Source organism: Lacerta agilis, chromosome 2 (assembly GCF_009819535.1).
Source record: "Lacerta agilis isolate rLacAgi1 chromosome 2, rLacAgi1.pri, whole genome shotgun sequence".
NCBI classification, from domain to species: domain Eukaryota; kingdom Metazoa; phylum Chordata; class Lepidosauria; order Squamata; family Lacertidae; genus Lacerta; species Lacerta agilis.
The window spans coordinates 68,464,634-68,476,779 of NC_046313.1; the positions used below are offsets into that span (position 1 = coordinate 68,464,634).

At 45.5% G+C, this 12,146-nt stretch overlaps 1 protein-coding gene across 1 annotated transcript; it reads right to left on the reverse strand.

Moving 5' to 3' along the window:
• Positions 1-2,020: 2,020 nt before the first annotated feature.
• HYAL1 (hyaluronidase 1) lies at positions 2,021-10,425 on the reverse strand. The gene is made up of 4 exons (XM_033140598.1): positions 10,273-10,425; positions 6,877-8,377; positions 4,419-4,508; positions 2,021-3,256 (listed from the first exon to the last, which is right to left on the reverse strand). Exons 2-4 carry the CDS (start codon positions 7,804-7,806, stop codon positions 2,942-2,944), a joined length of 1,335 nt encoding a protein of 444 aa, XP_032996489.1. The 5' UTR covers positions 7,807-8,377; positions 10,273-10,425; the 3' UTR covers positions 2,021-2,941.
• Positions 10,426-12,146: the final 1,721 nt, after the last annotated feature.

Genomic DNA, 12,146 nt, shown 5'->3' on the forward strand with positions numbered 1-12,146 from the left:
GGCTAGGAAATTTCTTCCTCAGGAGAGCCTCCCCCCCCCCCGCAGTCGCATCTTGGCTTTTTCAACCGCGCGTCTAGAAGCATGTGTGCACTCGGAAGACGCGCGTCACGGCGCGTGCTTCGTGAAGGGGAGATTAATGCATATTGTGCGTGTGGAATCCCCAGAAGAGATGAAATTCGACTGTCCCCTATGCAGTTGGATACACCCTTTGAAACCCTTGTTTTGCTTGGAAGAGGCAACTGTTCAATTTAGCATAGACTTAATAGATTTAGTAAGCATACATTAGTAAAACTACCGTAGGTGCAACATAAATATTATTACTTAGTTTTTAGTTTTTCTTACAGAATAAGAAAACCCCCGGCAGGATGTGGAGAACGTCTCCTAAGGATCAGTTACCCCAATGTGTTTTCCTTCGTGATACAGGCTTCAATCCTGTGCAAACCTACCTGGGAGTAAGCCCCACTTAACTCAAGGGAGCACACATTTACAGCATTGCATTGTATTTCAGCTACATACTGAAAGTACTCATACTGGCATATGTTGTATGTTGTAGTAGACAATAGGAAGTTTAGTTTATTATATGTCCTTTCCCAAACTCAGTTCTTAAGAAGGATGGAAAGACCTGTTGTCATTGGTTCCCAGGGGTAGTGTAGGCATGCATGCTTTTACTCAGATCTCCAGGATTTCAGAAGAATTTCAGAAGAATTTGCACTTCCACAGTAGGACCTCTGGGAGGGGCCTGCTGTCACTCTACCTCCATTAAGTTCCAGGAGCTTTCCCATCACAAGTCATTTGAGAATGGGCTGCCAATATAAGTAATGCAAGAGTGGCTAACCCTAGTTTGGGGGCCTGATCTGCTTCCACAAGCAAATGTTTCTGACTCCCCCTCCATGACCATACTGATTTTAGGCGTAGCAGCAAAAATAGACACAACACTGAGTGGGGAAAACCAAGAACATAACCTTGATGGGCATGCAAGTTGCTTCTTCCCAGGTAATTAGATCTTTTGATGAGCAGAGAGGGGGCCATTACCCCCTCCTCAGCTGATCTGCATGGATTAGCTAAGGAGGGGAGGCTGTGGGTGTGTCCTGTGGGTGCATGCATGCAAGAGTGGCCACACTCACCACTGGTATGTGGCCTATGGAAGGTTGGCCAAGGGTGAATGTGGCCCTCGTATCCAAAAAGTGTTGGGAGGGGTGAGGAAGGTGCAGCATGGAACAGAAGTGCCCATTTGCAGATGTATTTATGTGCAACAGGTTCTAACAGGTAATGTCAGATGCAAACACAGACAGGAGTTTAGACATGTAGTATACCACTTTTAATAAAGTTTCCAGCCTCTAGCTCTACATGCCGGGAAGCAGAGGAGTGGTTTCTTTTGACTAATGGCCTAAGAATTACTATCCAAAAACCCCACTTAGAGTCTTATACTGGATAGTTTTTGGATAGTGCCTGCTCAGTTTTATAAACAGAGGCAGTACACAATTTCCCCAGAAGATTTCATCTTCTTCAGCTGAGAGACAAAGTACCAGAAACGGGACTTTGCAACAACATGATTAGGAGCAAAGATGTGCATACGATAGAGAGGTGGTGTTGGTCACTTAGGAGTGGGGAGGCATCTCCCAACAACTCTGTACTCCCTTAGGGTGCCCATCGCCTCCATGATGCTGCCTCTCTCGCTGCCACCCAGAAAAGGAAGTCAGACAGTTCCCTTGTAAGTCACTCAGAGTGTAAAAACAGCCCACGCTCCCTGAGCCCTTCCCAGATCTCGGAAGAGCATACTGGTCTCTTACACTCTGATCCTAAGCTTTCAGTAGCATAAATTCCAAGCACCTCTAGGCACATGGTTACGGTGGAACCCAGGAAGACAAAATAACCTGCCACCTCCACTCCTTCATGGTCTCCTGAGAAAGTCGGATGCCAATATAAGACACTTGGGGATTCTAAAACTCTGAGGCTGGGAAAAACACACACTTCAGTGGTCAGCTTAGGAAACTTTATTAAAAGGAAAAGCAGACAGGTCAAAGCAGAATACAAGAAAAACCAGGGCATTGTGGCTCTAAAACTGGACTAATCCTAGCCTAGCCATTACAATATGATTCTAATTTACTTACGAGTAGACAACAAAGATGATCAGCTTTGCATAAAGTCCAGTCTGAATCCCGGATGGTGGGAGGGAAACGCAGAGGCAGCTAAGCCTTCTTAAAGGTTCTCTCTCCCTTGCCTCCTTGAGGGAGTGACTTCTGACAACTGCTGACCAATGGGGCCAATGTTGAGGCCCCTGTAGTCTCTCAGGTAGGCGTCTTAGGTACCCTCTTTAAAACTGAAGAGAATTGGCAGGAGATACTTGACAAACTGGCTTAGAGAAATGTTGGGGGCAGATCAGGGCCTTTCTTCACACTCCTAACAACTAACAAGTCTGAGAATAATTTTAGGTCTCCTGCTTGAAACACAAAGTCTGCTACTGAAGACAGCCAGGAGGGCTCTTAGAGAGAAGAAGCCGTACACGAGATAGGACAGAGTTTTGTGAAATATTGCAATGGCAGGCCAGCAATGTATCTAATGGGCATTTAACAGTTTAATGTAAACACAGGCACACTGGTCTATGGATACGCATGCGCATTGTTAGTTTTTTATAAGGACAAGCGGTGTGCTATAGTGCTGCCGTGCCTGAAAAGCAATTCCCTCTCTCTGTCTGCTTCTGAGTAGATTGCATATTTCAGGAGAAAGCCAAGTATGTGCTTCTGGGGAAAGTATGTATAAGCACATGTTGACCAGAAGGTACATGTGGAGATCCTCTCATAAGTGTGTAGTGGTGAGGGGAGAGAGAGAGAGAAAAGAGATTTTTATATCCCTAAGGAGTACAGGCTGGTTCAATGTGCTTTTCCTGCAGCTTTCCTTGCCAATTAAGTGCCTGTGCAAACAGATAAGGTGCCTCTCTCTCTTAAGTTGACTTTTTCTCACACCGTGAGCCTTCCCAGCCGCTGTAACATTGGCATGCGAATTCTTTGGCCATCTGGACTTGCTCCTTCGCTGACATCTGACCCATGACAACAAAGTGTGGCTCTACCGAATGCCTCTGAATAGAGAAGCTGGCAGGAGTGAGGTGCAGAAAAGCATCGAGGTGCCCGTCCTGCCGCACACAGCGGCCGTTCTTTGAACACAAGATCTGGCTACACAGCCTGGTGCTGCTGGTCACATTGACAATGTACGGACCAAGGACAGTGTCCACGTACTTCTTCACATCGAGGCAAGCTTCCTGAAAGGGGCAAAACCAAGTCCAGGGGGAGAAAGTTAGCATTTTCCCATTCCAAGTGGGCAACAGCCAAGTTCCTTTAACACATCCTTGCTGTTGTAGGACCAAACCTTTAAGAGCATGAATGGGAGGCATAGCTGTCAACTTTTCCCTTTTCTTGCAAGGAATCCTATTAGGAATAAGGGAATTTCCCTTAAAAAAAGGGAAAAGTTGACAGCTATGATGGAAGGATTCCTCCTGCTGCTGCCTGATCTCCAAGCCCCATCTTCAGTCCCATATGAGTTACTCACAAAGTGAGATCAACACACACCTAATCACAGAACTAACAAAATTAGCCATTCGCCTTCATGACCTTAATCTGTATTTTCATTTTTTTTAGCGGTGTCTTATGTTTTTAACCTTGTATACCACCCTGATACTTTGTAATATGGCAGTGCAGACTTTTATAAATATAAATAAATAAGCCTGGCTTGCTAGCTGACTTGATGATGCAAAAGGACTACCACTAACCCCATCCAAGCTAATAACGGCATCCTACCCCAGAGGTTCTCCTTCAACCTATACATTTGTGAATATAAAAAGTTTTGCAAAGAGGCAATAAGGTTCCAGGGCACATTCAGGATTGTCCCCTTCAATGTAGGCTCACCGGTCTAAACTGGGGCTTCCCATCATTTGGTAAAGGAGGAGAAAAACAAGTAAAAAAATAAGAATGCTCTCTCTTAAGGGACTTGCAAAACTGAGCACCTCACAATCACAGATTTTTTCACATCCACAAGGCTGCTACCATAACACACAGGTTGATGTACAAAAGCAGAGATAAATTTACCGTATATACTGCTTGGTTGTAAGAAAACAAAACAAAACTCCACTCCATAGCTACAGGATCCTGCTGCTGTCCCCTGACTGGTTCACTTATTTGGTCTCATTTTTATCCCAAGGAGCCCAGGGTAACACATAAAGTTCTTCCGCCCTCCCCCAATTTATCCTCACAAGAACCCTGCAAGGTAAGTTAGGCCAAGATACTGTGACTGGTTCCAAGACCCCCCAGCAACTTCCATGGCTGAATGAGGATCTGAACCTGGGACTCGACAGTCAGGTTCCCTACACTCCAACCACTGAACCACACTGGCTCCCACTCCCAATCCTGCTCCTCTGCATCACTCACCTCAGAAGAACTGTAATTTGTGCTCCCCCACAAGATGACTCCAGCAGCACCTTGAGAAGCACTCTCACCAATGGTGTGGACCAGGTCCTCCTGCAGAACAAGCAGAAGCAAAAGCAAAAGCAAAAGCAGTGAGTTCACCAGTAGTCTCTTCTCTGACATCTGGATTTGCATGCTCATTAGTGGGTCCTTCTTGGTCCATTAAAACCAGAGGTGAGGAAACAGTGACTTCTTGAACTATATCTCCCATTAGCCCTGGTCAGCATGGCAATGGCCAGGGGCGATGGGGAGTTATAGCTCAGCAACATGGGATGGCCACATGTTCCCCACCCCTCCTTTAGACACTATGGCTTATGGACAGAAGCAGCAACACTCCGAGTACCTTGGCCATACTTAGGATTATGTATTAGGAAAGGAATTGGGAAATGACCAGTGATTAAACATTTAGCCTGCTGCCTTTAACAAAGTGTTTAAAAAAACACCTTTTTTTAGGTCTAAGTTCTTCTCCTCAGTGGCTCCTTTGTTAATTGACCTTTGTTTAGATGACCTTCAAATCCATCTTTCAAAGCTTCTATCGGATCCCTTGTCTCAAGATATCTTTCTGATCTAACACTTCCTCTTGGACATGCCAACATTATTATTACTTGCCCCTGTCTCCCAGGCATGCAATGCTTTTCTTAGTCATCTTCAAATGCCTCCACAGTCAAGTCACTGCCCAGTGCTGATGCTCCTTCCTCTTCAACATTCTTAGAAACCACCTGATTTCTCCTCTCATCCATGCTCTGGTCACATCCTGCCTTCGCTGCTGCAAATCCTGCTGCTCATCGCTCTCTTGTCCTCTCTCCATTTCAGCAAATTCAGAAAGCCTCAGCTAAAACAATCCCTCTCCCTAAAGATCCTGTAGTAAAATAATTTGGATATGTAAAGTATAGTGTACTAGGAAATGATTTAGATATGGTGATTACTTTGCTAACAGTAGTCAGGCTTACAATATGACAGAGCCATCCACTGGCACATTTAGTTAATTGGATAGGCAACGAGAACACTAATTCATTGAGAAGGGAATTTGGTTCGTCTCTTATCGGAACAACAAAATTCAGGATTCAGCAAAAACCTGTATTTGCCACTGGTTTAATCTCTTGGAATCTGTTAGTTATTATTATTTATTTAATAAATGTAAACACCTCTTGATTATTAAAAAAAACCCTCAAAGCAGTTTACAAAATTGGAAGTACAGATCAGGAAATTTAAATACGAGAAGAAGAAATGCATTGTACGGCAATATGCTTGGGAGGAAGAGGGAATCATATGTTTTTAATTACGTGAATATTTCTTAGTATACGATATTTATACTGGCCTGTTTTCACACTGACTTTGTTCTGTGCAGGCATGGGGAGTGGGAGCAGAAGTGTTTTTCAGAGCTTGCTTGCGAGGAGATGCTCGCTATGTGGAGACAGCGTGAGAGGAGCCTGGGCTTTGCAGTCACCACCCACCCCAAACCTTACCTATGAAAGAGGCACAAGGTGAGAAAAGGGTAGGAGAAGCAGTGGGAGTAGAAGGAATTTTGTCTTGAAAAAGCCTGATCTGAAATGAAGCTCTGGCTCTTTTCCCTGCTACTCCCTACTAATTATGGAAGAACCTCTCCCCCTCTGTTGTGTTACCATTGCAGTGTTTCATCCCTTCCTTTAAATTCCTTCTTAAAATAGCTTCCCTCTGCAAAGTCTTTCCTGGGCTCCCCTAGATTCATGCTTTTCTACAGCCTTCCTTCCAAAACATCCCCACCCCACCCCCCTACACCCCAAATCAAAGCTTATTTTCTCCTTAGTCTTTCCCATTACTGACAAACTGAAATCTGCTGGGCAGGGACGACTGTGCTAGTTTGAGCTTCTGCAGTACATTTTCATTACGGAAACAACATCAACATTTATATTTTTTTAAAACCCAGATTTTCTTAAAAGGAATCTGAAATAGGAATAGTTTGATATTTTTCTTTCATAATATCTACTTATAAAATGGGGGGAAATTAAAATACAAAACAACATTCGAAAACACAAGAATTTTCCACATTGGCTTATTGAAAAACAAGAGCCTTCATAATATTTCTGACCAAAAATAAAAGTGTGACATATACCAGAAACCAGATACAAAAGGGAGAACAACAGCAGCATTTTTGCTTAACCAGGAGAAATGTTATGTACGCCTACATGTTGGGGTAAGTGTTTTTCTCAAAATGAAATATTAGAATATTAATATTAATATTAGAAATATTAGACATGGCTACTGCTCATTCCCCGGGAAATCACTGTAGCATATTCTTAATGGCTACTGCACACACTGAAGCCAAGACTCTCCAAGCATCCCGACAGAGAGGTATCTCCCACTTCCATATTGTGTTTTCAGGTTAAGTACTTATTGGCAAAGATTGATCATATTCTGCATTGGGACATCTGGGAAAGCTTACCTGTGAGAGGAAGCTCTGTGTGAACTCATATGCAATGGAAGCATAAGGCAAGACTGGGATGCTTCCATTCCCCGTCTGGTTCACTATCCTGAATGCCTCTTGGACTCGATGACGGACAAACTCAAGAGTCTTGTTGAGGAACCTGAGCTCTTTGGGAAGATAAATGCTGGGATAGAGAGCTCGGCTTTGGTTCCACAGCCACTGCAATTCGTCATTCCTCTGCTTCTCTATCTCTGGACATTCTCCAGTGTAATCGGTGCTTTTGTATTCGTAGTTATAGCAGGCAGGGAAGCCATAGAAGCCCCAGAAACCCTCCGGCCTCAGGGTTTGGCCAAGCGCCAAAGTCAGCTCCATGAACGCCCGACTCATTTGTTCAAATTCTCGCTGAGCTTCCCTAGCCACCTTATCAGCAGGCCAGTCGGGGTGCTGCTCCTTCACCAGCTCTATGGATTTATTCTGATAGATCTGCAGGGAGTCCCAGTTGCGAACCCACAAGGGACGCCAGCTCTCCCAGTCCAAGACCGCCAGACCTTTGAAACCTGCCTCCGGAATAGTTTTTTCAATATCTTGCCAAGTCTTCCAAAGATGATTATTGAGGCTGGCATTTTGGGGGAGGCCCCCATTGACTGCTGTGCCATTCTCAGTGTAGTATGGATAATATCCTAACCTGTTGCTGTAGAAAAGGGTAATGTCGCTCCCTGTGAATGATTCGTTCTGGTTGGCAACCACATCAAAAATCCCCAAGTCAAGGGATACTCTGTATTTCTCTTCACATTCTTGACTGGGAGCATTCCAGACGGTGATGAATGGGTGATCCAGTATTACAGGGCCTCCACCAGCCATTCCACGGCTCCGAGCCACTGAGAAAACATCCAGCAAGCAGACCCACAGTGTCAAGTATGCCGTAATAATTGCCATTTTGAAGCCCATTTTCTGAGATGCCTAGGGAACTGCTCTAGGCTTTCACCTCCTTTTCAGCACCCCCTGCTTCTGGAAGAATCATGCACAAGGAATAATGTCCCTTCCAGCAAATGGGGAAGTGTCCTCAGCTGAGAGGCAGCAGGGCGAGAAGTTATCAGAGTCAGCAGTTTGTTCTTCTTACCCCATCTCTCAAGAGCAAGAAGCTATAACAGAGGAGAGCTTGTTGGGCTTCATAATTTTCCTCCTTGTTTCCAGAATCTTCCAGAAGTAAATCAAGCAGAAAATACACGTCAGAGCCCTACAATGGAAATGTTGCTGGGACTGACCTTTGGTCTTTGCTTATCCAGTGACTTTGACAAACATTTTGATAGTGCTGGCAGAGTGGGCAAAGAGATCCTTATCCCTTGGGCTGCCAGTCATTTGGTTAATAGGTTTGGCTAATCTCTGTTTCCATCCTCAAGCAGAACCACGTTCCTCCTCTTTTGGATCATCACAGGGTCATTCTACAGAGGTTGCCCTCACAATGAGGAGGCTGGATGTGTCCAAATAGACAGGACCCTCTGAATGCAGGTTAAATCTCCTATGGTGAAAAAGGGAAGCATCAAGGCAAAACAGGGATCAAATCATGGTACTGATGTAGCACATTTCAAGTGTTCAGGGCATTTCAACAAAACATTACCTCAGAAATCCTTACAGCAGCCCTGAAAGGTATTACTTTCTCAGCACCCTTAACAAATTTACAGTTTCCAGGATCTTTTGTGGGAAACCATTAATGTTTAAAGTGGCATGAGAGTGCTTTAAATGTATGGAGCGAGTGATGGTGGTCTTGTTTCAGTATCAGCAATGGGAGAGCTTCCTCCAGCACACCTGGGGACAGCAGCATAGTTACAGGAATGCAAAACAAGCCACATGGCATAGGTCAGGGGTGCCCAAACGTTTTTCAAAGAGAGCCAGATTTGATGAAGTGAACATGCACGAGGGCCGACCAAATTTGCTGAGCTTTTTTTTTAGGATTTGACCCCAAGGAATAAACTGCCACAGGGGCCAGATTGTCCCCTCTTCCTTGCATCTGTCTATTGAGGTTATCAGCTCTCTCTGCCTAAATATACAGCCAGCTCTGTAGAGGGGCTTTGAGCCATTAGTTGCATTGTAAGAGTCAATAATGTTGCCACAGACTCTATAATCAAACAGTTCTGAAACCCACCCACCCCCCCGCTTCAAACAGCAATCTGAGATAAACACGGGGGCGGGGGGGAATCACATCGTTTTCTACAGATGCTAGGTGAACACCTTGCTACTTGTTTACATAAAGCACAGCACTGACAGGAAGAGTAAGTACAGGTGACTGAGAAAGAATAGGTATGTAGGTGTGGATAGTTAAAAATGTACCGGTATTTCATCCTAATATTGCACCCCTGGCTGCCATTCTTTGAAAGCATTCTCCCTCCTTGGTACATTTAGGAGGCTGTTCAAGCACTTAATCCCATTCATTACAGCAAGACCAAGTCATGTGAGATCATTTCAGCCTGCCAGTCATTAGCAATCACTGACCACCAGTGACAGAGCTGGATCACAGGGGGAAGAGGGTAGGAAGAAAACAAGCTCCCAGGACAATACCACTACAATATGGGAAGTGGCCCATGAAGACACTCACAGGCATAAGAGCAGGGAGATATTCTACGAACTGTTGGTCCTGGCGATCATGAAGATGAAACATTTGTAGTGTAATAAATTCTGGAAGAGCTGCAGCAAAAAGGAGAGTCTTGTGGAACTTCATGAGATGTAATCAAGCAAAGCATTGACACTCCCCCCCCCCCCATATCACTGCAGACAGATGCTATGGTGGCCTTTTTCTATGCACTATAATTCTGGGCTTAAGGAATCTAATTTAGATGCCAACTAGATCAAAGTGATGCATCAGCAATTTCCTTGTTTTTATTTATAGATGCGCAGGGGGGCTTTGCAAAGTATTTCAGGCTTTCAGCAACAAGGCTCAAATGTAAACTTCGACAGAGAATAAAGGCTGAGGAATGGAAAATCACTTATGTTGTATAACTCTTAAGATCTAAGTACCATCAGTAATCTAGCCATGAACTATGTAATCAGACAGACAGTTATTTCCAAGTTTCACCAGAATTTTTTCCCACCCTTGTTAGCTGGAGAAACTGATGACAGAAGCCAGAATTTAAAGTGCGGGTTAAAAAATTAAATCAGATTTTTTAAAAGTATTGCTAAACCATTCCCCTCTTGAATTATGAAAAAACACATATTGTTTCATGCAGTGCAGGACAAGAGGTCTTGCAGAATTCCGAATTCATTGGCAGACGCTTGAAGCAACCGGCCAGAAATTTTGGGTTGGAGTGTTTCATTACCATGAAGGCGGTCGGCTCCCGCGAAGAAGAGGGGGTGGGAATTTATCGCCAGGAAACGTGCGAGGAAAAAATAACGCACATTAAACAAAAAAAAGAGACTCACCGGCTCCTGGGGAAGCGGAATATTCCCCAACCCCGCCCCTTTCCCAAACTTTCGGCCAATGGGGATGGAGAGGGGGGACGTCACTTCCAATACAGGACGGAGGGGGCGCGTGGGTGCTCACCGGCTTCATACGCGTTCATGGGTGGGATTAAAGGCGCGTTTTTGCGGGAGGGGAAAGCAAAGTTGGCGGGGAGCGGGGTGGATGAGGAAGAAAGGGTAGGAGACCCGGGGTAGGGCGGGGATCTTGCTCGAAGCGTTTCTCAAATCCCAGCTGGAGAAAAGAGGCTTCCACGTGGGCATGGGCTCGCTGGCGATGCTCGTGATGGCCCTGTAAATCTAGCAGGCAGATCCAACTTTTATGCTGCACACACACACACACCCCGGCGTGGAGACCGGAGCTCTGCCGCCTTCACCGCGAAAGTGAAGGATTCCGAGTTCCGACGCAGCCAAGCACCATACACGTGTCAAGTTATCTCGCCGTACGAGGCTTCCGCGCCGCCCGTTTCTGTTTTCCAGGGAAATCGTTCTCTGTTTCTCTCCCGGGCGCGCTGTTTTGGAGGTCGGGGCCATGTGGGGGGCGCTGATCGGCAGAGGGCAGCAGCGATCCCACGCCTGCAACCCGGGAGGGCGAGGCGCAAGGCGGGGGAACAAATCCCTCGGAGTCTGGTTTCTATTATGCAGCCTGTCCCGCTTGCTTGGGCTCCGAGGAGGGGGCGGAAGGGGTTTCGGCGAAAGGAAACAATTAAGCTCTGCAGCTTCTGGAGGCAAAAGCTCGGGCTGTGCAGCTGTGGATCGTGGAGGCTTAACTCTTCCCTCTCCAGGACGGGCGTCACAGCAGCAGAAGAGTGGCCGGCTGGGGTTTAGCCTCGCCAAACTGGGTTTTTAGGGGGGGGGAATACTATGCACAGGAGCATCACGGGGTATTCAAAAGATCCAAGCCCATTTTTTTTTTAAGTGCATAGAAATTTCGTGTGTTATTTTATAAGCAATTATATATAAACCTAGAAATTACTAGAATTTTAAATTTCACAAAGGCAGCCAATTACTTTCCCGTTCAGATCTCTCATCTGCACCGGTAGCTGCTCGACGGGAGCTTGGATGGGGCAGAGCAATCGAAAGTGAGCAATTCAAAGAGGCAGCGTTTTAAAGTGATAAAATACGCAGCCAATCAATGGGCAGACTGAGTGACCTGATGAGTACTGTGCTGTGTTTGAAGCCACAAATAATTTAAGTTCGCACACCTAGGGTTAACTATATATATATATATATATTTCATCCCCGAGAAACTTCTGTTCTACTTTAAAAAGCTGTATGATAGGCAGGAGTTCAACAGCACAGCTTCCTCCTGCATTGTGATAAATGATGGGGGGTTGGAGGAAAGCGGCACCTGTTCTTCCGCTAACACTCCCACCCACTCTAATGTAGCTGTTAGTTACAAGAGCCCTGGTGGGTGGGGTGGAGGAGAAGTAGCAACTTGAGTCTAAGCTTTGAGATGGTCTTTCCTGCCGCTGGAGGCTTAATTTGAGGCAGACTGTGCCCTGGAAATTTTTCAACAGCTGGACTCAACCTTCAGTTACACAAAATAAATGCAGAACCTTTCGACATGCGTTCCCTGTCGCTGCAATCCACCATTTCACCTGGACTATCAAAGGACAGGTCCTCCCAAAGCAGTCTCTCACAGTTTTTAAGCAAAAGGGTTGTTCTGTGCACAACTGAAAGGCGCTCTGCATATGCTCAGAGCCACTTTGCCATAATCCTTTAAAAGAGTGCTCCCTAGAAGAAAGACAAGAGTTTTTGAACACTTAACTTAGTAACCACACTCTAATTCAACCTTCCTCAGCCTGGCACCCTCCAAATATTTTGGACTCCAGTTG

What these genes read in the sequence shown, in the direction of transcription:
- HYAL1 (XM_033140598.1), bottom strand. Translation starts at nt 7,806, where the DNA reads ATGGGCTTCAAAATGGCAATTATTACGGCATACTTGACACTGTGGGTC. An exon ending in CACAGAGCTTCCTCTCACAG is followed by an intron (nt 4,509 to 6,876) that starts GTAAGCTTTCCC and finishes CTTGTTCTGCAG; the next exon opens with GAGGACCTGGTCCACACCAT. An exon ending in CAAATTACAGTTCTTCTGAG is followed by an intron (nt 3,257 to 4,418) that starts GTGAGTGATGCA and finishes TGCCCCTTTCAG; the next exon opens with GAAGCTTGCCTCGATGTGAA.